The sequence below is a fragment of the Tamandua tetradactyla genome, chromosome 15, assembly GCF_023851605.1.
Source record: "Tamandua tetradactyla isolate mTamTet1 chromosome 15, mTamTet1.pri, whole genome shotgun sequence".
Classification (NCBI taxonomy): Eukaryota; Metazoa; Chordata; class Mammalia; order Pilosa; family Myrmecophagidae; genus Tamandua; species Tamandua tetradactyla.
In genome coordinates, this window is record NC_135341.1 from 31,270,767 (window position 1) to 31,296,486 (window position 25,720).

A 25,720-nucleotide genomic window follows, 5' to 3' on the forward strand; every position below is an offset into this window, starting at 1 on the left:
AAATCAGGCCTTGATGGAAACGGGCTATTGCAACATTCGAGTAGGGTTCTGCAACTAACTCAAAATACAAGCGCTTTTAGGGATATTTTTTACCCAAAAGAGAGAAGAGTTACCAGTATGTCACTTCACTCCAGGATGAGAATGGACCAAATAATTACTCTCTAAACAACCACACACAAACAAATTTCACCTTTAGATCAAGGGTAGGGTGTTTCTTCCAGGGATTTTGGTAGCACTAAGGAGAGGAGTCAACAGGCTCCCAACAGGCTAACCGTCATGGCTGGAAACAGCAGACCTCATGTCACCTCCCTCTGCTCTGTCCCTTGTAATCAGATGGACCTCACTGAGGCTGAGGTCTTGCAAAATTCAGTCACTCCCCCCCCCCAAAAAAAAAAATTCTGTCATTCCCCATGCTCATCCATTCATTCCCCAAATATTTACTGACATGTACTGTTACTGGAGTCAAAAATAGAGCAAAGAACAAGCAATGAACACCTCTGGGGGACTGAGGTTCTCTGGATGGGGTGACTGCACTATCCTCAGAGGGTCAGTATTTAGCTCAAAGATGGTGAGAATTAAAATAATGGTTACTGCCATTCCGTGAATGCCTACACATGCCAGACACTTAGCTAAGCATCGTATATGCATGATCCAAGTGAGCCTTCACAGCAGTCCCAGTGAGCTAGGGTCCATTTAAAGAAGAGGTGAATGGGAAATGGAGAAGCTAAGTAGCTGCTCCTCCTGGAAGCCATACACTATTGACAGGTGGAGCCAGGATTTGAACCCACAGCCCAGCCCCCAGGCCCACCCACTTAACTCCTTGGCTCCTCTGGCTACGTCTAGCCCAAGCAACCAGTGTCCTGGACTGTGTACATTCCCTTTCCTGAGCTGCTCCCACTCCATCTCAGCCTTCCTCTCCCAAAGAGACCAGAGCTCTTCCTCCCTGGCGCCAGCATCAGCTGTGAGTGCAGCACACTTGTTGAATGAATGCTTGGTTTTTTTTTTTGTTTTTTTTTTTTGATTTGGCAGTTTAAAGCAATTAACATCATTTAGTCAGGCGTGTTATTAAGTCAACATTCGAGGGAGGGTGGATCAGGGGAAATGAATATACCAGGTTATAAAATACTAATTTACTCACTGCCTGAAATACCTCAGAACATCATCATATGTCAAGTGTTTGGTCGTTTTTTCGCCTGTTCGGTTCCCACATACAACTCCAGAACAAGTCTGTGGACTGAACTGTGCCCCCCACAAAGGCACGTTCAAGCCCTAAGCTCCAAACCTATGGAATTTAACCCATTTCTAAGCAGATCTTTGGAAATGTTATTAGGGTGAGACTAAACTGAATCAGAATGGATTTCAATCCCATATGACTGAACTCCTAAAAGCAGAGGAAATTTGGAGGGAGGCAGAGATTGAATTATGGATTATTGGCAAGCCACCACTAGACCGCTACAGGCTTCAGAAAAAAACATGACCCTGCTGATATCTGCGTTTTGGACTTCTAACCTCCAAAACTATAAGAACAAAAAATTCCTGTTGTTTAAGCCAACTAGTCTGTGGCACTTTATTATAGCTGCCTTAGCAAATTAAGACATCTGTGGAACAGGACTTCTTGCAAGTAATGTCAGCAATAATGTAGAGAAGAATTTACCAACGTGATATGCCACTTCTATCTCCTCTGATATCAGGGCTCCTTTATCTTCTCTTTGCCACTCAGCTAAATCTAACTCACAGCCTATTGAGTTTGCACTGGTGTGGGTCTGTGGCCTCTTCAAGATTCCAAGCATCTACAGGTAGGACCAGTAGCACCTCCAAATCTCCCTCTTCTCCAATAGATGCCTGGTGCGGACAAAGGCAGGGCAACAGATGTTACAGAATGGATGTCACTAGGACAGAATGAAAAAAGGAAAGAGCAAGAGTGTTGCCCACCTCATGGTGGAGCAGAATGGAAAATGGGGTGGGATGTACTGTCGTCTGGAACCGTGCTAAGACTCAGCACGGAGGGACCTTCAGTGAGCCCATCAGTATCAGAGCCAGAGAGAACCACCTGGGCCTCCAGGCTGTGTGACTCTTGGTCTGTCTTCCTCATGCCCAAACAACCAAAGGAAAAGGGAACCAAGCTCAGAAACCCAGATTCAAATGGTAAAAAGAAAGATGCTTGGGAGGGGGCAAGGTAACCAAATTAATCTTCAGAAAACAAAAAACAAGCAAATACAAACAGAAGAGTCCCACTTATATCTGGGGCTGGTGCTCCTCCGCCTGGCCCCTCCCTCACTAGCTCCATGATCTTAGGTTCAGTTTCCTCAAATGCAACTTGAGGATGCAGCACTATCCGATGTGCTCGTTGTGAGGAGTAAATGAAAGGATCTGTCCATACGCTCACTCATTCATCAAACGTTTGCAAAGCATCTCCTCACCCAGGGCCTGGGCATGCAAAGAAGGACAAGGCATCATTCCTGTCCTCAGAAAAATAATCTATGGTCAGAGATGGAGATGTTAAAACAAGTAATTGCCCAGCAGGTGCAATAATAAATACCAGATGCAGTTGATGTTCTAAGGAGGCAAAATACAGCATAGAAGCAAAACACTTTCAAGTGTAAAAGTGCTGAGCAAACTATCATATGTACTTAAGACCCCTCCTCAACCTGTGGTTCCCAATGTTCCTCTTCTCTCACATTTCCTCCCTAGCATGCCTATCAGGCCATGTCATATTCTGGTCACCTCTCCCTGGGCCTCCCATGTTGCACAGCCAGTGGTAACATTCAAGAACAACTAAGGTGGCTGCTGTCAACAGGAAGATATAAATGTAAGCATGGTTAAGAGTGCAGGTTTCACAGTCACACAGCCCTGGGTTCAAGAACCACCAACACCACCTAATAGCTGCGTGAACTTGGGTAAGTCATTTCACTCTCTCAACCCAAGCGTCCTCATCTAGAAAATGGGGCCATCAGAGTACATCTATCTCACAGGATTTTTGAGAAGGTGAAATGCAATTTATACAGAGTTTAGCATCGTGGCTGGCTGATAAACATTAGCTATCACCATCAATCATTTATTTTGGGGGAGAATACAGGTTTAATCTCAAAGACCAATGGTTCACCTCTCAGAATAAATTTGAACTAGACTATAACTTAGTATAATTAACAAATAGAACATTTCTATCTGGTAACAAATAGAACACTGTTTTTTTTTAAGAAATATTTATTAGTTTGTGAAGTCAATTTATTGATCACAGTCAGCTTTCTAAAAAAAAAAAAAAGAATAGAATTGACCATATTGCACAGCAAGGAATAAAGTTAAGTCATGTTTCATGAAATACACTTCACATGTGAGGCTGTAAGTACTGAGCTACAAGGAAAAATGTATTTCTTGCTATGGGCCACAGTCCAAAAGTTTGAAAGCTGTTGACTTAGAAAAAATGCAATTTTATGCCCAACATCCCCCTGGAGGAGCAATCCTTGTACCAGGGAGATCAGAAGCAGTGTTTTATGGGAAGCAGATGGTGTCCTTCATACTGACGTTCACCGAACAATTTCCTGAGAAAGGGCTGGTAAGCACAGGCCCTACTAACCTATTTGGTAAGAAGAAAAGCCATCGGTGACAGGTCAACAAATTTCTCTCCATCTCACAAATTGGAGAATGGCCACTTGAAATCTATTCAGTGATTTTTAAATAAACTGTTTCAACAATCAGATGTGCACCTGGGTACCTTCTGACTTACAAGATAAAATGTCCCAAACCCTCATTCCTAGAGCAGAGAAAGCCTCCATTCGTGTCACCCACACTGAGGAAGGCTGGACCCAGTGCCAACCCTCGCTTCCAGCTGAGTCCAAGGGTCCAGCAGTCAGAACCTGCGATCACAGAGAGCACAGACTCGTATACGCAGAGAGGTGCCAGCAAATCCACCATGATGGGAAGAAGTGCACAGCCCAGGGGACAAGGAGGGAAAGACTAGATCTCTTTAGGGGAAGCCAGAAGTCTTCCCAGAGCTGGGATGCAAGCAGCATTTCCTAAAGCACTGTCTCTGAACCACCAGCTTCAGAATCAACTTGGGACCTTTGTTAGAATGCAGATTCCTGGGCCCCAGGCCATGCCTACTGAGTCAGACTCTCTTGGAATGGGACCCTGGCAGAGTATATTTTAACAAGCTCCCCATTTGAGCACACGTATTCCTGCATGCTAAAGTCTGACATCCACTAGCACAGGGATTCGGCAGCCAGACAAGGGCAACTGGGTCAGCAGCGTAGCCGGGAGAGCGGCACGGGTAAAGGCGCGAAGGCGTGACGAGCATGATGTGTTTGGGGACTCGGAGCATGTGCCGTCACTGAAGCGTTCAGGGTGAGGATGTGAAAGGTGGCCACAGCAGCAAAGGGGTTTTGGCACCCAACACAGTTCCGCATGCCTCATTGAGTATTCAATGGATGTTTGTTGAAGCAGAAAGAGAGGGAGCAAGGAAAGGAAAAGAGAAAACATTTCCAATGTTTGGCCAAAAGCAAATACATTCTTGGGAGTCGACTAAGGTGGCTAAAGGTTTTCCAAAATCATGATATTCTACCCAAAATGAAGCATTTGATCATTTTCTACGTCAAATGATGTAGAACAGGAGAAGGCCTGAGTCCCTGGATTTCCAGATGAGTTATCGGTATTGAATAAACGCTTGACTGATATTCTGGCTCCTACTTACTTCACTTAGCTGGGAAGATTGTGTTAATAAGGGAAATGTGCTCAGATGACGCATTGGGACAAAACTCTTTTTGTTGAAAAAAGAACACAATGGGGGAGCATCTTCTTCAGGTAAAATTCAGGTATAAATGCAATTTAATCTGAAGAAGGGTGCAAACACACCTTTTTCAAGGGCCAGTAGTGCAGGCTTCCTGTGGAGTTCAACTGGAGGAACTCAGAAAGACCTGGAGGAGGAAACGGAGGGACGTGGGGCTCCAGGCTGCCTCCTTCTCTCCTGCTAGGAGTCTGCTATGGGACATGGCGCCTCCTGTGGCCTCAACTCACTGGTCCCCAGGTGGCAAAGTCAGGATGCCTGATTCACTGTGAGACCTGGGCAAGTCACCAAGCTCCCAAACACCCCCAAGTAGGAGGGGCTATTTCCCAAGATCACCCCCAGCTCCCAAGTCCTTTTATACCCTTCTAAATGAGTAGGTCAGACTCAGCAGGAAACTGAGCATTAGATTCTGATCAATGCAGGGTTCCATGGCAGTTTCCAGGCCTGATACAGCACAGGGTGCTCCACCTAGCTGAAATCATTCAGACAGCCTCCCAGGCTCCAAAGACTAGAGACGATCCAAGGAGGAACAGGGGTGAGACACCTTCTAAAGCCTCGAAAGGCAATACTGCAGTGGGTCCTGATATTTGAGGGAAGCAGAAGCTAGGGCTAAACATCTTCGTGCGAAACTGTCCCCCATTAAATTCATATAATTACCCGCCAGCTGCTCCCTTCATCTCAGAGAGGCTGCACTTGACGCAGGCTGAGCACATCCTCTGGCCAGGCCTGGGAAAGAGAATGGATAATTGCACCTGCAGGATGCAAATGTAAAGAAAAATAATCCAAACTCACTGTTTTTAGAAAACAGTCTTGCAAAGATTCCCTCCTACACCAAGATGCCTGAAACTGCCCATGTCCAGTACAGCCATGAGGTCACCCCTTGAACTGGGTAGCTCCGTTTTGTTCCGTGGATGCTGCATTATGTGCAGCAGAGGAGAGGCAGCCTGTGATTGCCTGCAATGTACACACTCGGAAATCCAGTCCCAGTGATGATGGAAGGAAGGAAGGAAGGGAGAGAGGGAAGGAGGGAGAGAGGGAGGGAGGAAGGAAGGAAGGAAGGAAGGAAGGAAGGAAGGAAGGAAGGAAGGAAGGAAGGAAGGAAGGAAGGCAGGAAGGCAGGAAGGCAGGAAGGCAGGCAGGCAGGCAGGAAGGAAGGAAGGAAGGAAGGAAGGAAGGAAGGAAGGAAGGAAGGAAGGAAGGAAGGAAGGAAGGAAGGAAGGAAGGAAGGAAGGAAGGATGGAATCAAGTTCCACACTGAGAAGGCGAGATCACACTCAGCAAATGCCTTGCACTTATTTGGATGCTGGCACAGCCTCAGAGAAGGGCAGGTAGCGACCCCATGTGAAGGTGAAGGGGACAGAAATTAAAATTCACATTTCTTCTTAATGTCACTTGGAATGTGGCATTCGAGCGCTTTATGGAATTAGCTGCTGCAGTTTCCTAATTGCCTTTGCTGAGTTTCCTCCCCCAGGTTGGTGGTAGCGGCTGCGGCGGTCCCATCAGTCTCGCTTAGTGCTCCTCATGCACCCGCCCGGCACTGCGGTGCTCCCGCGGCAGCTGCTCAGCTTGGCTCTGCAGAGGTACCCGGCACCCCTCAGCCTAGCTGAGATGCTTCTGGGAGAGATTCGTCTGTGTTTTCAGGGCGCTGACCGAGATGGGCTGGAACGCTCCACAAGGGCAAAGAGGGGGTCGCCAGGCTGGGAGAAGTGAGGACCAGCTGGCTCAGCCGGCTCAGCCGTCTGGCGGTCCCTGCTGGCACTGAGAGGGTTGTGGGCACGGGGACCTGCCTGCAGGGCTTCAGAGCTGGGCTGCTGCAGCTTGGAGACAGCCCCCACCCTTCGAGGCATCTACCCCTGATGCTGGGACTCATATAACCTGGCATTGGATAGTAAATGGGGTAAGGGGTGTGAAGGATGCAGTGCTTTGCCTATGCTTAATAGCATTTTTAGCTCATCAAGGGAACTAAAAAATAGCATTTTTAGTTCAGTTCAGATATCCCTTCTTTTGTCTATCAGTTCATTCATTCCACAAACAACCACTGAAGCCTACCCCAAAGATAATTCTGTGCTAACTGCCAAAGGGGACTCTCTCCCCATCAGAAAGAACAAGCCTGTCCTCAACGTATTTAAAGTCTAGCTTACCAGCATCCTTCTCACTCCACTTGAAGGAGATAAGGGGTCCTGAGGATATCGCACATCCCCAGACGTGCCAGAGGCATGTATGTATCTACTGAACTCATTCCCCCCCCAAAAATAAAATAGTCCTCTTGTGTCCAAAGGGTATGTCATTCAAGCCGGCTGTCAAGCAGGTACAGAAAAACAGAACTGGAGCTTCACCAAAAGAAAAAAAGTAAGCACCACAAACATCCAGAAAAGACGGACTAAGAACAAGAATAACAAGAACAGCTAACATTTTCTAGGCACTTCCTGGATGCAGAGCTCTGTGCTAAAACGATTCCATGCCTGCATGCCTCAGCCTCATCACAACCACATTTTGCAGATAAGGAACCTGGGGCCTAGAAGCGAAGCTAAGAGCTGGGACTCTTTAAGCCAGATCCTTCTGGTCCTCCAGCCTAAGCTGGCTCTTCCACGCTATCATCCGTGAGGATAATGGGGAATACACCAAGGGAAACTTAACCAGATTCAATTAGATTCTCAGAAAGGCTTCTTAAGAATCAGACCTAATGAGGGGAGGGCTGACCCTCAGAGGAAATCAAAAGACAAGGAGCATCATTTTATTGTAATAAAAGAGAGAACTATAGAAAGCTAGAGGGCTTACTGGGCCCTCCTTGTATTCCAGCTCTTGCTCTTTTGTTAATGCGGTATTATGCAAGCAAATGACAATGCATCCAAACAACAACCAGACAAAAATTCCCTAGGGGAAATGATGAGGAGGGGGGGAAGAAGTTTCTCCCAACCATCCCAATGAGCCAACATCATGCTAAGACCAGAGGCAAATGTCTGGTCCTGGGAAACAGCAAATGCCTTTCCTCTGACCTCCTCCCACCCCAGTTGCTTGACAGCGATTCCTTTGAAGCCTGCCCACCATGCCAGGTGCAAAAGCACAGCATTCTGTCAGAGGCCTAGGCCAAAGTGGAGAAGAAAGTATATCTAAACTTCAGGATTACCGTCCCGGAACCAAATGACTATTGTTTATGTCAATGGGACAAAAATCTATGCCCATTAAGCTGTTTGTACATGATGCAATAGTATTACATTAATAGAAATCTCATTGATAACGGAAACTGGGAGGAGGCTAAGAATGAAGTAGTGTGTTATGGCTCACGGCCAAAGACTACCTGCATCTAATGGATTTATTGCCACCCACACCTACTGTCCTTTTTACAATATTTTTCTGCCTCTGCCTCAATAAAGTACAATGGAAAAGGCATTATGGATGACATAGGTACAAAGAGTCAAAACGCCTGCCCCGTGTTTCTGACTTTCCCCTTGCTTTGCAAATTACGGTACAATGTTTCAGCAAGTGCAACCCTTGAATCCCACAACTACCCACCTCTACTGTGCAAGGGACAGGGCTAGGAGGATTTGGGAAAGAAAGTGGGAAAAATGCCCCTCCCGGGGGACATAAACACTATTGCTTGCCATTGGGCCCTCTCACAGTGAATATGTGTGACATACTTGGCCTTTATTTTATGAACGCATCATGGGATCAAAACAAAAATTCCAGAGCCTCTCTAGCTCTTCATTAATAACGTGGCAGGACAAAGCGAATGAGAGGATGGCCAGAGACTTAAGGTTTTCCATGTGCCACAGATGTTCCAAACTGCTTCACAGGTACTGTAGCGTTTAATTCTCCCCAGAGCCCTGTGACATGGGTGCATTTATCCGCTCCATTTTATCGATGAGAAAAACAAGGCCCAGGAGGTTGAGCTAGCAAGTGGCAGGACAGAATTCACCCCCAAAACCTGTGCTCTTCATAAAAAAACTCTCTTTTCAGCTGTGCTTGGATCACTGTAATAGAAATCTAGATCCTTTTAAAACTGGACTCTTGATTCCTTCCTGGGAATGGAGAGTTAACAGCTATCAGAAATAGAGAAGGAAATACAGAGTCAAATTTATAGCACAAGGGGTACAGACTTGGGAATTCCCACATGCCAATCACCCCATTTCAACTTAGACACCAAAGTCTCAGGAAAGTAAATCAAATAATTAAGGGGACAAACATAAGCACACTCACCATACTTATGGACCCAAGCAAGTAAATGGTCTGCAGGTTTAACTTCTGGGGAAAAACATGAGGGAAAAGTGCTCCCTCGTTTCTGCAGAAGGGTAAAGACCTCAGGTCTTAGCTGAGATTGGATATTGCTCAGGAATTCCACAGGTTTCCCACTTCCTGGGCTGCCCCACCTTCCAGGCTAAGAAAGGTTGAAAAAAGACAGCGGACACCAACCTTCTCCTGCCAGCCAGAGGACCATCCGTCAACCTTCCCTTAGGAACAGCTCTTGTCCCATGGCTGGCATAAGCCCAAACTGGAAGGGGGCGGGTAGTCATTCCTAGCCACATGGGAACTGAACAAAGCTGGTCTTTACTGTTACTCGAGAATGTGTTTCAGGGAAAGAAAACAGCGAAGGCATGGGCCCCTTCTGACCTGCTGCAGGTCCTGCAGGTATAACTCCAGACCATGCTCAGGTGGGATCAGCCGACACAGGAGGCATGTGCTATAGAGAAAAAAGCACAGGCTCAGGTGTCTGAGCCCCAGCCTCTCCACATGGCAAGCTGTTCTAGCTCCCTGATCCACCCACCTGTCACAGGTAGATGGCATGAGCCACTTGCAAGTGGGACTGAGAACCAGATCCTTAATACAGAACTCTTGGCTCACACCAAACACTCCCCCTGAAATGTCCGTTTCCTTCCTCTCCAGCCCTATTGGACACTCTCTCGTCTTCAATCTTGATGGGGTTTCAGGAAGCTACCAATGCAGTCAGACTCTGCAGTTCTGTAACATTTTCAGTCACAAGTGGCTTTGGAGCACTTTTCTGAACTATTCAGCCCAACTGGAGCCATGAAAGCCTGCACACATTTACTTTCATTTCTGACTTCATATTGACTTCCAGTGCTGGCTGGAATGGCTTTATGTATAAACAGTTCTTTAAAGTGATGCTACTACAGTAACAAAAATCTACCCTCATGGATTCATAGTGTTTCCACAAAGTAGGGTGGCAAGTTTCACTTATTCAGTGTCTTCAAAAACAATAGCATATAGGACAGCAGATGCTCACAGGCAAAAACGCAACAACAAAAAGTGCCAAGGAGTTTCTGAAGATGAGCAGGGCAGTGCCAGCAGGGAGAGCCAAGGGGCACAGGGTGCCTCCTCCGAGTTGGTGACAGAGGGAAGTGCCCATGCCTCACTTCACCCCACACCTCCAACTGGGGGAAAGCTCACCCACCCACGAAGTGTGCTGACCCTCGGCCATTCTCCAGAACAGCTCCTGGGGTAGACAGTGGGAGAAGTCTAGAGTTTTCTAAGGCCTGGCAAGGAGAATTCTTACAGGAGGAAACGTGGAATGTGGTCCAAGAGAGCCTCCCGACTGATGAGCATCAGGAGCCCAACACACTGGATTCTGGAGGTGCTGCTACCGCAGCGCAAATAGCTGGGTACACTGGGCTCTCCTGAGGCTTAAGGAGCTATTTCCTCAGCCTTCCCCACTGACAAGGAGGCAGGACTGAGCGAAAGAGGAGGGAGAACAAGGAGCAGGAAGACTCAGTACCTCTGGGCTCCCCCTCCTGCTCTGAAGCACCGGGTTCCACCAGCTCCTCCGCATCAGGGATCAGGCTGGGTTCACGCTCCTACTTCCCAACACCTGCACTCACTTGCTCACTCATTCTCTCGCTCACCCACTTAGCATTTATGGATGGCTCCAGGCCCTACAGATGCTCAGTAAAAGTCATCTGAAGAGCTTGTATCCATATAATGCAACTAATGATGACCACAACAAGTCGCTGGTGAGAAGGTTTCATGTGCCAGGCACCGTGCTAAGTGCTTTTGCATGTTTTGCTTCATTTTCTTCTCCTCACAGTCTGTCAGAGAGAAATTTCAATCTCCTTTTACACTTAAGGGGACAGGCTCAGAAAAGGTAAACACCACGTCCAAGGTCACCCAGCTAAGAAATGGAAGATCTGGGGCTCAAATCCAAATCTGTCTGACTCCAAGGCCCTGTCCTCTCCACTATTAGCCCAGGCTGTCATGGTCTCTTCCCATGACATTTCCCAGATGTTAACTCATTTAATCTTCACAAACACCCGTCGAATAGAGAAGCGCAGGTATTTTCACATTTTGTCAAACAGAAACCGAGGTCCAAAAAGATCACACAAAGACAAAGGACTACAGCACTGTGGTCAGGTGAGCACACTGGGAGCCCAGCTCGACCATCCACTAGCTGGGTCACCTTGGGGAGGGTGAACCTCGGCTCCTAGATCTGTAAAATGGGATGAATGTGAGTCCTTGCCTCACTTGGTTGCTGGGAGAAGTTAATGAGACATACGTAAAGTCCTTATCATAATACCTGGTATGCCGCAACTGCAGAACAAGTGCAAACTATGATTACTGTTAGATCAAGTGACTTGCCCAGGGCCACTCAGAATGTACATACAGAAAAGATAAGAAGGTAGAAGCCACTGCTTCTTGGCCAAGGACTTTTCTTTTAACAACGCAGCATCTCCAAAGGTGAGCATCTCTGAAAATGCTCCCACTCTCAGTCTATTACTACGTAGCTCATAAAATAAGAAATGATTTCATTGGTGAAGGAACAAAGGAGAGCAAAGGAAGCCCCCTAGATTGAATGGGTCTGGGAATGTTAATAGGCTCCCCAGTAGAGAAAAGAGAAAGCCGAGATGAGGACGGCCTGTCCCATAGGTTCCTACCCAAGGCCTGTTTCAGGACCTCACCCTTGGCCTAATGCTCTGCTGTTGTCACCTTGAAATTCTTAATCTTCAAACAAGGGGGCACTCATTCTGTTTTTGCCCAGGGCCCTGCAAATTATGGAGCTGGTTCTGGTCTTAGCAGGGTCTCAGATTCCTGCTGCCTCCAAAAACCCGCACATGGGGCAAATCCATGAGTGGTGGATGGCGCTACTCCATTCTGCCCTGGAACCCTGATTTGCTCTCTCTCTAGCAGCCTAAGAGGACCAGAAAAGTCTTCTCCATCAGCAGGCAGCATCTGATGCAGTCTGCCATGTGTATCAGACATTTTTATTGGTGCATACATACACACAGACTTAACAAGTATAATGGGAATGACACATTTACATGCCCCAAATATCGACTGTCAGTTGCTTCTCCTAAGGTGGATAACCAGAGGCCTGCTTTGTGAATCCACCGTCATTTGCCACACTACCCAACTTGCCTGTCCAGATTATTTGCATAAATGACAGCTCTTTTAACCTTGGAAGAGTACAGCTTTCCAATACTGGTGCCAAGATAAATAATCTGAAGTGCACAAAGAAAAGAAATGGCCATCTATTTTTTGTCAAGAGATAAGACTCTCCTTTCCAATACGCCCTTTGGAAATGCCCATGCCTTGAAATGCCCATTAATGGTTTGGTTTCTGAGTTGTTTGCTTTCATAACCTTGATTTGGGGTAACTGGGAAGCTAAGCAAAATGTACAAACTTAATACAGCTTATAAATTTAATGTCATATTTAAACAGCCTTGGAACAAGGTCCCAAATAGAAACTGAAATGTTTACCATTTATTAAAAACTCTACTGGACCCCTTTCAAAATTGTATTTGTAAAATAACTTTCTTCTGAAAATATAGGCGTGCTGGCTACACATGTAGAAATCCCCTAAAACACACCAGCAATGCAAATGCCTCCAACGGCAAGGGCACATTACAGCATAGGTGAGAGGACGGCATTACAAAGGGGTCCTGAGTCCACCTTTACATTTCAGGGGCAGCAACGTGAGCTGGAATCTTCTGGTCACTAATACTCAGCAAAACCAAGAAAAATCAAGCACCCTCTTCTTTCTGACTATGTCAGTTTCTCCCCTTGAAGGAGAAGCTAAGTTTTGTTTAATGGACCAAAGAGCGCTGATGAAGGTTTTATCAGTGTTGCCAGAAGCCTGACATTAGGAACTTTTCCTCTCTCTGAATAGTACGTAAAAGCATCATTGCAGTCTCTTGAGATGAAACATAGGCCATTATGTCTCTTGTATAGAAATTACATTTAAAAAGACATGTCTTATGTGTTAATTCATAGGCTGGCATTTTACAGTATCTATTTAATTTTCTCTCAGTCTCAGCCACAGCAAACCTCTAAATCAAATCATAGCGTCCTAGGAACCCACAATCTGCCTGAATTCTCTGTTTAGAAGATGCCATGGGCCTCAAGTCTCAAGGCTCTTTCAGCAATTGCTGTGACTGTAAAAGATGGGGGACCCCTAAAATAAATGCCACTGACTTCCAACGGAGGATAGGTACTTGGATAAAGAAAAAACCCATTTGCTGGCATTTATGGTTGCAAATATGGATTAATGATAGACCTGAAACAAAGGACACCACAAGAGAATGCACGCTCCTTTAAGTAAGCCCAACACACCAATTCATTTCTTGATCAAAATAAGTGGGAGCACTAAACACCAAATGAGGATCAATCAATGACTGAAAAAGGCTAAAATCTCAAACTTGCTCTTTCTATAAACATATGCTTCAAACTGCAGGAAAACCAAACACCTGGAAGGGCCACAGGTGTTTAGGATACGAGCTTCACATTTCTATGACTTCTGTTCACCCTGTATACAACAATATCTTCATCACAAACTGGAAACATTACTGTGCTTGCTGAATACTCAACAGATTTCATAATTATTTTTTGGTTAGGTATTCATGTATTTGCCTAAACACACTGATATTAACTTCATAGTGATAAAATAAAGAAGAACAAAACCAGCGTGAAGTCACCACACTAACTGGACAAAATGAATAACCGGCATCGGAATAAAAATCTAAAGCTTTCCTCTGATAAGAAAACCATGCCTATATTTTCATAGACATCTGTATATTTTCATGTAGCATCTGTAATTCTCCTGTCCAACAGAGTTTGCAGCAGTTCTTAAATGAGAGAAAGATCAAAGAAGAAATATTCCCAGCAGACAAGAAATTGGAATAAAGGGAAGAAAGAAGAAAAAGAAAGAACCTATTAACAAAAAAGAATCAGACAAAAACTTAGCAAATTGATATAAAAAACTTTATCTGGAGAGCAGGTGATGATTATGAGTTTACAAGTGAGATTAGATATATTGCTTCGATAAGATGCACAAAGAATGTTAATTGGTTTACCCAGCTCTGTTAATGTTCTCGGTTATCGGACTAATGAGGTCTAAAAACTGTCCAAAGAGATGAAATCTGTCATTTCAGAGATTTCAAGAGTTTTTAAGCATAATTTCCAGAAAAAGGTCCAGTAATTTGCAGTGGTGCCAAGAATTAAAGTATCTCCAGCACAGGAAGAACGCATTAATCTTGCGGGATAGCAAGAAATCGTGTTTATTCACCAACGATGTTCTGCAAAGTAGCACCTCTCCCATGGAAGCAATCTGTAGGGTGTCAGGCTTCCTGCAGGTCACAGAGAACTCCTATTTAATTATTTGAGTCCCACCAATATCCACCGCAATGAAAAGTTCATAATTATTAAAATGGTTTGAAGAACCAACCTTTTGTTTTGCTGACTCTGTCCCGTAGAAAGAGACATCAAGTTTACGTATTAAAGCAGCCTTCTTAATAAATAAATAGTTGATAACGCAAAGCCTGGTTGCACATTCCCAGAAGTGCATGCTCAGTAAATGCTGCATAAGGCATCCAAGGCAAATGTCAATTCTTTTCTAGTATTAATGGCAGAGACACACATTACCTTCCGCTCTATATTTACCATCACATTTCTGGAAAATGTAATTGGAACCCTTCATTCCCATGAACCTTCATTCCCTGAATACAGGTCTAGCGTAGAATGAAAAGCCCAGAATTCTCTCTAAGGAGGATGAACTGAGAGTCACACCAGTTTAGTACTTTTTATTTTGAACGTGAGAGGTGAGCTTAACAACCTAGGTTAACAGACCTACTGGAATGCTTCTCACTGAATCCCAAAACACAGCGGTAATGAAACTATGCCTCCCCAAAGGAACGCAAACAAAGCTCATTCGTTGGGGAAAATGAAGAACGATAGAGGCAGCTGAATGCTGGCATGAATATGTCAAATAGGAAAGTTAATTAAAAGTTGAAGTGAATCGAAACCCCTGCAGTATCTGCCAGCTAAGGAACACAGCGTGCATGTACACGGCGGCTCACCAGCGCTGTCCTTTCTGGGCTCATTATTCTACAACAACTGTAAAACCTCGCAAGATTAACTCCAACTCCAAAAAGCAAGTCCTAGGCTCTTCCATTTTGTACTGAAAACATGCAGTTTTACCAATACATGGCTTATCATGTTTAATAAAATCATAGATGCCCTCTTTATAAGGAGCTAATGGGTTGCTGTCCCTGTGTTCAGCAAGAACAAAAAGAAGAAATATGGAAAGAGTGGCATTGAATACCTGACATATCAGTATAAGCTAAAGTAGTAAAAGCCATGGTATTAGACACAGAAATAACTGATGAAGTATTCTCCTTTCTGAAGCCATGACAATGAGGTACATTGTTAGATGTTAAATGTAAATTGATGTAGTCAATAATAATAATAATGTTATCTCAAATTATATTACCCAATAAAAACCTGTTGCCAAAATGGCAGTTTTCCCAGTCTCCAAACATCTTGAAATAGATGGAGTTTTATTATTGTTAAAATAACTTGTTATCCACAAAATCTACTTTGCAAAGTTTTGCCTTAGTGCAAAAATTGCTAAACTCTCATTCTAGAAATGAACATAGTATATGGACTCACAGTGAAGCTATCAATTAGATAAACTATATATAATACATAAAATTACATGGTGGTATATAGCCATATCCTGCTTAACTGAGAATTACGTTTAAAAGACTGTGCCTTTGAAAGTGCAATTACAGTCTATTGTACAACATGATATTGCTAACTCTGAGTCGCCTTAATACAGTGTTAATGCACTTTCCAGCCAAGTTTCCTAACTCATTTTGAGAGCATCTTAATTGTTGAGGATGCAATGATGTGATCAAAGGGTGCACAGAGTTTTGACTCAGAGAAGTAATTCCTTGCAACCTCATGCAAATGGCCAGAAACTTGAAAATACACAAGTGAGAGGCAATTGTCTCCTTGCTTTTCCAAATGATGCTATGTCTTCCACACTCTGAGCATCCTCGGTCTTTTTCTATCCTTACTCTGAACTCTCTAAACCAATGCCGTTTGCTAATTTTTAAAATACATTCACATTTTGGAGGTAATGGACCAAAACAATGAAAAGATACCTGCAGAAATGTTCTCTGAGTTGTGTAATATGTCCCACCCATCAGTCATGGGCAGTCCTTGCCAAGCAAGCCAAAACCATGGGTATTTTAGATGGCAGATGACCGTTATCCAAGTGTTAGAGCCTGCGCCCAGGAACCTAATGCCAAGCAACACCTCACCTTCCCCTTTCATCAGATTACAAAATGCCAGGCAGCAGCAAGAAATGACAAGAGAGCCATAAACAGCTGGAAATAATTACACAATTGTCAAGCTGCAAACATGACAAAGGCAAAACTAGGCTTGTGAATTCAATATCAGAAAGGATGCTGATGAGAAGGTAAGAGAAGCATTTTAGCTGTTTGCAATTTGCTATTTAAAAATAGCCAATAATAGAGTTGATAGGGTTTTGTGCAGTGTGTGTGTTAACTTCAGAGAGAAGGGAAAAACATTTTTTCATGTGTGCCTAAAAAATGTGAGATAGAAGATATGTAAGCAAAACCGAAAAAAAAAAAAAGAGCCACAGGCTCTAAAGGCATTCTTTCAGAGTTGCTACAACTAAACTACAACATGCAGATGAGAATTATTTTTTTTAAAGTTATACAAATGTTCTCTTCTTTAAGAGCACAAGGAAAATACACAGGCAATGTGATCGTCCAGAACTCCTGACACAAACATCTGACACACAGGCAAAATGCCAAAGCACAGTAGGGACTTGTCCACATTAAAAGAATACTAGGGAAAGAAGCAATTTCTATAAGCTCTGAGGTGGGTCGGGAGTGTGTAAATTATCATCTTCCACAAAGGCATATCGTCGCCTCAAGTTTTTATCAACTGCCTATAAGTCAATGAACTTCCCAAATAAAAGCTGAACTAACAATATTTCCAGGGTTTCAAGGAATGCGGCTATTGGCAATTTTTAAGCCAAAATAATTTCTATCATTCCATTTTGGATTGATGCATTCTTATGATTTTGGATCTTGTGTGATAAAATGTTTCATATAACGCCCCCCAAAATGCTACTCTTTGAAGCAGAGTGCCATAAATAAAATACGTACTTGGTTACCAGGCAGCATGCATAACACATATGGTACATTGGCCCAAAAACCACATTTAAAAATGCTTAAAAGTTTAACTTAACAATTTAAGCTGTTTGGCCCCATTTTCAGAGAATTATCTCCTAAAGGCCAATTTATTTTCTATCACTGAGAGAATATCTGGATTAATTCTATTGATTTGTAAACTTGAAATTCTTTAAACCACTCTAATCTCTCCTCCCCAGCCCATTTTATTCTTTATTTCCTGGAGGGAGGGGGAAGGACAATATATCTCACAATGTAATTTTGAGCATAATGCTGCCTGTTTGAATTAAAATTGATGCAGCTCCTGATAAAAGCCTAATAATCAATTCTCCCTTCTCATTAGTCTCTAGAATTATACGGATGCAGACCAATTTCTTAAGTTTGTGGACCACTCTCATAGGTTATTACCCGGCAGTGCAGCTGAGTGGAAAGATAACCACATTCATTCTCCTTATCTATAATGATGTAATGCATCCGAGCCCTGGGTCTAGATGATTGGGGAATAATGGGATTGTACAACCGCAGGGATGACAAACAATAGTGCAGTGTCTTTCTCTGATACACTGAACCCGCGCCACCAACGCAATGTGAAAAGCTTCATAAAATGGGCAGTAATTCTGCCCCTTGGATGAAGTTAGCATTTTTTGGCCAGAGAAGCATCTGCTTTCACACTGAAACAGCAACACCGACACTGTCAGGCGAGCCATGCAAAAACGCTCAGTTTCCGAGCCCCAGCCAGGACACTGCGAGTTAGTATCCTGCTTTTCTTTGTATTTAGAATCAAGTGTCATCTAAAAATAACCCGTTGGTAGAGAGAACTCACTGCACAGTACAATGCCAAGAAACCGGGGAATCAGAGAGAGACACCTCTCTGTTAACTGATGCTGCTCCAAGCTCACGTTTGTTTGGAAAACTAAATCTGCCTCCATTTTCTGTGCTGGAAAAATCATCGCTTCCTGTCACCACAGAAACCTTACCTTTTGCAGAAGCTGGGAGCCAGAGTACTTAGCAGCAATGGATTTTATCTCCCCTCCAAAAGCCGAGGCCCAGAGCTTCACCCTGTAGGGAGAAACGGTACGGGAAGAAATGTAAGACCCGTGTCCCCGTCAACACGCACGCACACACGGGGCAGTAGCTGGAGAAGCAGAGCGAGAAAACATTTTTAAAATATATAGAAAGAAGACGCGCTTTGGTAGAAACTGCCAGGACCAAACTGCAGAGCGCAGCGCGGGAGGGGCGCGATGCTGGTCATATAGTTCAGAATGCGCAAAGTCTCCCGGGCTCTCTAAAAAGACCGCTGGGTTTTATTTAGATAATCACCTGAGGGCTTGGCCACCCAAACTGGGCATTACCCGGCAAATTTTAGTCAAAGGAAATTCACCCATCCCCCCTCCCAAAAGGAGAAGTGAAATGGCAAGATAGCAAAGACAGGGTAATTAAACGGCCCGTGGAAGTTGGGTTAGGTAAACAGGCTCCAAAGTTGTTGCTGTCACTTAAGGTGAGCCTCTCCAGGTTTCACTCGCCAACCTGAGAAAGGGGCTTGAGTAGCCCATCCCAGCCTCCTACACGACACGGGTCCTGCCAGGCAGGTGCCAGAGGCAAGACTAACTCCCGCGGCAGGTCCTGCCCAGCCGCACCTGCAGGTGCTCAAACTTGGGCACAGTGGGACGTGGGCTGCCCGGTCCCCTCCCCAGGCGGCGCAAACCCGGTACTTACACGGAGAGCGGGATCTGCTGCTGCGAGCGCACCACGTCCCCCAGCGTGGCATAGAGAAGCGCGGCGGTGAGGAGCGCCGAGGCCCCCCGGGACGCGCGGCGCTGCGAACCCGGCCCGGCCATGCTGTGCTCCTTCCGACGCACCGGCAGCGGCGGCGACAAGAGAAGCGCGGGGAGATGCTCGGAGCGGGCGGCGGGCGAGCGCGCTGGACTGCCTGCTCCGCGCCGCCCCGCCTGCCTCTCGCGCGCCCGACTCACTTGGGGAGCAAAAAAAAAAAAAAAAAAGGGAGTAGGGGGGAGGCGTTGGAAGGAGGGCGGAGAGGAGGAAGGAGGGGAGAGAGGTGGAGAGGGAGGCGGGCGGGGGAGGAGGGAGGAAGACGCGCTTCTCGCAGCGGCGGCCGCCGGGCCCCGCCTCAGCGGCCCGGGGGAGTCCGGCTAGCCGCGGCGGGAGGGCGGGTAGGCGCTGAGCGGGCGGGGGACTCGCAAACTCTAGTGTCCTTGGCCGCGGCGGAGCGCGCCCTGCCCCGCCCGACCCACTGCGGCCGCCGAGTTCTTTACAACTCTGCAGTCCGCCGCCGCGGGCGCGACTCTCGGACTGGCCCCTGGCTGTGACGACCCGAGCGGGCAGTGGGGGTGGGGGCGCGGGCGGGAGGCCTGGGCCCCATGCGGCGCCCGCACTTTGCCAGGGCAGCTCTGAGTTGGAGCCGCGCGCCCAGCCCGCCTGTGGGCCCGGCTGGGTGAGGAGCAGCAGGGTCGCGTCCTGCGGAGCCTAGAGGTGGCGCGACCCCCTCCCCTACCACCCTTTTTTGCAGGGGGAAGTGGGCCACGGAATAGGCAGAAGTGTGGGGAAGAAGCCGAGGCTCGCAGCGGCGGACGGGGTCCGCGCGGGGCGGAGAGGGCTTGGGGTGGGACTGGGCACTCAGCAGTTCTGGCTCGGGCACTGCGTGGCCGCCCGCAGATGCTTCTCTGGCAGCAGCTCTGAGAGGGGAAGGCGCGGAGGGCGGTGCTGCCGCCGCGGCGCCGACACTGGAGAGCGCGGGGTTCCCCGCAGCGGCCCGCAGCGGCGCCGCCCCTGGCGCGCCCGATCCCAGCCCGGGAGGCATTCGAGCACCTCGCTTTCCTGCAGGAAGAGGCCCGGGGTCCGTGTAGCTGCGGTGACTGGCGGCGGCCTGGCTGTCAGGGCTGGGACGGGAAGCAAATGCGACGCCAAGTCCATCCTGACCCGCGGATTGCCTTGATTCAGAAATAAAGGATTACTCGGAGGCCCGGGGACCACCCGCTCCCACTCGGATTCTCACTCCCACTGGGTGAGAAGGTGGCTGAGAGTGGTGGGGGTGCATTCCGCCTGCCCGCAGACGGAGGGAAGAGGTGAATGGAAGCCGGGAAACGCCTCTGTGTCCGGGAAACCAGGCTTCCCCCGAGGCCTCTGTCACTGCCGCCCGTACCCCGGGCCCAGCTTTCGGAGCCCTTTTTCGCCGTGCAAGGTTTTTGGGGTGTGGCTAGGAACTTTGTGGGGGGCCTGGCAGTGAAGACCGGCCCGAGTGAGGCTGAGTCATCCTCACCCAGCCGAGCGCAACTCGGGTGACCCTGGGAGGCGCGCGCTCTCATAGAGCGCCGGCTGCCTGGGTTTGCCTTATTTACAAATCCTTTGGGGACTGTGCGTTTTTCCCTGTCACCCGCCCTCTTTATCAGCACTCTCCGGTTCCAGAGACGTTACTAAAGGTTGGCTCCAGCTTCCACCGAGAGGTGTTGTGCGAGAATCGAGGCCGGCCGTCTTGCCCAGCAATCCAAGGGAAAAGTTTCCCCAGTAGGTGCTGGGTTTGATCTCAGATTTGGCTGCGCCAGGAGGACTACTCAGGGGTCCTTTGCTACTTTTTCCGAGGGCAGGAGACTCTGGTCCTCCACGGACTGTTCCGGCCGCGCTCCCACCCGGGGGCGCAGCGCAATAAATAGGCCCAGCCGGGGAAGCGCCAGGTGCGCCCCTCCCACGGGCAACGTCTACAACCTCCATGGATGACTAACCCGTTATAATGAATTCCGCGCTACTGTGCACACCTCCCGCCCATGGAAGCGTGCCATCCCTTTCTAAACCCACTCGAGCGCGCGGCCCGACCCCCGGGCAAGAGATCGGAATGGCTTTGCTGCTCAAAGTGGGGGCTGGGAGAGAATTAATTTCCTTGGTTGTCAGAACACAGGAGCCTTCTTTAAATGAATGAACGAAAGAACGAATGAAAGAATGAATACTAACCCTTATCATGCCAAGTGCTCCCATCCTTTATCTACACGGTATCTATGTAACAGCTCTTCATGCATTCACCCATTCAAATCAATAATCATCAAGCATCTTCCATGTGACAGGCACAGTAGGAAGTGCTGGCAATCCAAGTGGTGAACAAGTCAGGTGACTTGCACTCCTAGAGTTTATACACTAAGGAGGGAGACAGGTTTTTGCCTCCCCCACCAAAAAAAAAAAAAATGACAGACACATAATTATCAACTTTTGCCATATGAAGAAAAATAACCATGACACCCATATTACTGTTATATCTATCAATTGATGGTAAAATTGAAGCACAGCAAAATAATAGAGCTTAGTCAGATTCAAGCAACAACTGACTCCCAGGCTATATTACCTTGGGAGAACTGAAGGCCACTTGGGTACCAAAATCATGAAGATGTTTTAGAATGAAGGTGACATGTGTCACAGGTATTTCAGGGCAACTAGAGTTACAAGAGGAGGAGCCTCATCACAGGGAATCACAGACCCAGGAAGGTAGCACCTTGAGCATTTATGATTTTATTACACCCAGACCATCGTAGAGCATTATGCACTTTACATTTAAGATGGATCACATTAAACATTTCCTACTGTCTAAAAAATAAAAATATTTAGACTATCTGCTATTAATAAATTCAGAACTCAACAGTGTCACAAAGCTTTGGGTTTCTACCAGTTACACAATCTATCAACCCTTCCAGAATCATAAAATTCAAGGCAAAAAACGAATCTCAAATCTATCTAGTCCCATATTCTTATTTAACAAAAGAGGACTGTGAAGCCCAGACAGGTTTCACTAATTATCCAAAGACATACAATCATTTAAAGGAGGGTCTTTTGTCTAGGGGGGCTCATGTAGCCACATCAGGCCAAGGCACCAGGTGCACTTTCCAATATGTCACTTGCAGCATCAGGGCATTGAGTCCTGCTTGCCATTCTCATGTAAAGGTCTGTATTTCACACACTGCTCTCAGTTGAAGCATTGAATCCAGCCAGAGAAGGCTTTCATTGACAGACTCACATACTCTGTCCCATTGGGCTGAGAATGTTGCACTTTGTCCTGTGACAATGAGTTGCTGATGGAGGTATTTGAATGAAAGTGAAAAGAAATGTTTACCTGGTCCTGATGTAGGGAATGGATTCCAGAGAAGGCTCTAGAGCATTGATTTTCAGGGCAGGAGGGGGCATGGCCCCCCCCCAAGAATGTTTTGAACAGAGGCTTTGTTGTTTGTCAAAATAAGTTGGGACTACCCGGGTTCAAATCCCGGAGTCTGCACATGCAAATAATAATAATAATAATAATAACTTGGGACCCTACTGGCATCCAGTGGATGGGGCAGGGCAATCCCTCACAAGTCCCATTGGGCATTCATAATCATCTGAATCTACAACTTAATTCATTTCACATATAAATAAAGGATTTTTGCATAGTTTTATTTAACACTGAATTTTCCAGGAATATAACTACCATGTAAATAAAAAGAAGGTTGTTTTCTGTTTTGTTCAGAACCTTACCAAGAATTTTTTGCCATTTTGGAAAACCACTTTTCCAGTGGAAAGTGTGCTCACAGATCCTGAGTCACTGCGCACAGCGCACATTCATCAATCTGCTTTTGGGGTGTGCTTCACAGTGCTGAGCATAGAGATGCAAATATCTGACCCCTTTGTTACATCTTCTAGTGTAATCATGCATGAGCAGTCACACGGTAAAATACCTCTTATGTTACTATAAATTATTTTATTTCTCTTTGATGTTACTAGACCAGGCATTGTATTGATTTTTTCTTTTATGCTGACTATGAGTAAATTATACTATCTCTGAATTTCATATCAGGATAGTAAAGTTGGGTCTAACTGGGTGGAGATCTATGGCTCCAGAGCTGAAAAAGGCACCATCCAAAAGGCTGTGATGTTGCTGGTAGGGATGCAAAATGGTGCATCCGAAGGAGTAAAATGGCAAATGCCTTTAACCTGTGACCCACAATTCTTCTGGGAATTTATCTATGGCTACTAAATGAGGCACATGTACAGTTATTCATTAGTGCATTATCTCTAAGACCAGGAGAAAGAAACAACCCATCTGATCACCAGTGAGTGCATAATCAGTAAAGAAATTGGTAAATCCACACAATGGAGTACTATGCGGCTGCTTTTAAAATCAGGATCCTTTCTGCATACAGAAGTGAAAAGATCTTTAGGGTACAGTAAATGAAAGGAAAATGCAAAGAACATAGTTTATATGGCATGATACTTTGTATAAGAAAGGGTGAAATAAGAATATGTATTTGTATTTGCTTATATTTGCTTCAAGAAACAATGGAAGCTACACAAGAAACTACTGATAGTTACTACCTGTTGGGGGTTAAGTTGAACAGTATTTGGAGACAGGATTGAGAGAGACAGTCCATCATTTATATCTTTTTTAAATCATTTTGACTTTTGCACCATTTGAATGTATTATTTATTTTAAAAAATACGGATAAAATGTTAACAGCTATTGTAACAGATTTTAGGGCTGGGCTACATACAGTACAGGGAGTGGACACTGGAATGACATGTCAGAGACACTTAAAATCTTTAATCTCCTACAGAAGTGATTCCCAAAACCTCAGATGTTCTGAATCAGTAAGTCCAAAAGTGGCAATGGGGACTGGGAAGGAATCTGGATTTCTAATAAGCTCCTCAGAGGATTCTGATGCCAGTGATCATAAAAGGTCTGGTGGCATATGGACTTTTGGGTCAAAAAGACCCAAGTTCAAGTCCTGGCTTTCCTTCCTACTAGCTGTATGATGTTGGGCAAATTTCCTAGCCTCTCTGAACCATCCTTTTCCCAAGTGCAAAAGATGGAAAACAACAGAACTGATTTCACATGGAAAAAAGGAGGATGAAATGGGGTAATGTAGATGAGTATTTTTTTTTAAATGTTAGTCACCACTTTCATTCTGCAAACACAGCAAGCATTTCCAAACAGGGGCTGCTACTCTGTTTCTTGCTCTGCCTTGGAGTGCCAAAGTCACAGGTGTCTCAGTGAGAGCCTGGCTTCTTGCTTCACCATCACGATGTGTGCACACCCACACACATGCATGCACACATATGTGTGCACACACTTGCAGAACCCGTCTCTCTATTCCTACCACTAATGCCTGGTCCAGACCTCTGTCATCTATTACCTAAACTCTTGCCACGGATTCCTGGTAAGTAATCCCTTCTCCTATTGCCCTCTTTAAATATATTCCTTCTTTCCGCAGTAGCCAGAGCCATCTTTTTAAAAACCAAAAATCAGACCATAACCATTGACCCACTTGAAATCCTCTCGTGGCTTCTGTTTTAAACTTAAATGCAAACTCCTTGCCAAGGCACACAAGGCCCTTGGCTACCCACCTCCAAGCTCACTTTCAATCCCTCTCTCCTGAGACTGTGCTTCAGTCAGTCACATGGGTCTCCTTGAAGCTCCCAGAGTAAGCTAAGTTGTCCCTACCTCAGGGCATTTGCATGTGCTGTACCATTTGCCTGAAACACTCTTCTTCCATATTTCCCTACTGCAGTTGCTCGATATATTCAGGTCTCTACTCAAACCCAAATGTCATCTCCATGGAAAGAACTTCCTCTACCACTCCAGATGACACAGAAGACATCCTTATGCATCTCTGTGTTCTTATCCCAATACTACTGATAGAGTGATTTATTTGTTTACAGTGTATCTGCTCCACAAAGGCCTTCAACACTGTGGGTGTTCAATAAGCAACTACTCAATGGATGTACTGGAATTCTTTTCTCTTGATGCCCTGCATGTTCCCATTCTTCATCAGGCTTGAGCATCCTCCTCACCCAAGATACAGAGCTTTTAAAAAAGCACTAGATTTGCCAAGAAGGAGAGAAACAGGAAAACTGTTTCTCTGAAGAGAAATCCTCACTTACATTTCCGTGGGAGGACGCCAGTTGGGGTAAGAAGAGAAGGAGAGGTAAGAAAGGGATTCCTTGAAGGTTTAAAAACACTGTGAAAATGCCGGATTGAGTGCTGTTTTTCAAGCTACTGGAGGAAAGACACTTATTTGCCATGTTCACAGTTCTATTTGCCGTACAGCAGTGACGTTGTTTCTGGTCCCTCAGCGATGCTCAGTGGCCAGAACGTGCTGACCAGGCTACTGTGATGCTGCAGGAGACACTCAGGAGGAGGTGGCTATGTCTGAAACCCACGCCAAGCAAAAGATAGTCCTGAAGACAGGGGCAGACCAAATCTCCTTGTAGTGAGAGAACTTCTGCTAATTCAACCAAACTGAATCCTCCTTTCAAACATTTCTAAGTCTTCCACTGCCTGAGCAAAGGACCCCTTGGGTCCCCAACACACACACAAAAGGTAATGGATGGAAATGCAGATACTTTGCCCCAAAGGGGCCCCCTCTACCACAGAGCTGTCCCCTATCTGAGGCAGCTTCATGGATAGTAGCTCAGACCCAGTCCAGTGGGAGAACTGGAAGGATCAGCTGTGAGAGCCAGCTCA

At 46.0% G+C, this 25,720-nt stretch overlaps 1 protein-coding gene across 1 annotated transcript in view; it reads right to left on the bottom strand.

Moving 5' to 3' along the window:
* The window catches only part of CACNA2D3 (calcium voltage-gated channel auxiliary subunit alpha2delta 3), a 987,429-nt gene extending 968,365 nt beyond the window's left edge, over positions 1–19,064 (bottom strand). Inside the window, exons 1-2 of the mRNA XM_077128978.1 lie at positions 18,943–19,064; positions 18,204–18,285 (exon numbers count right to left, since the gene is read on the bottom strand). Of these exons, the coding sequence (XP_076985093.1) occupies positions 18,204–18,285; positions 18,943–19,064 (204 nt within the window). The remainder of the gene's footprint in view (positions 1–18,203; positions 18,286–18,942) is intronic.
* Between the last annotated feature and the right edge of the window lie 6,656 nt (positions 19,065–25,720).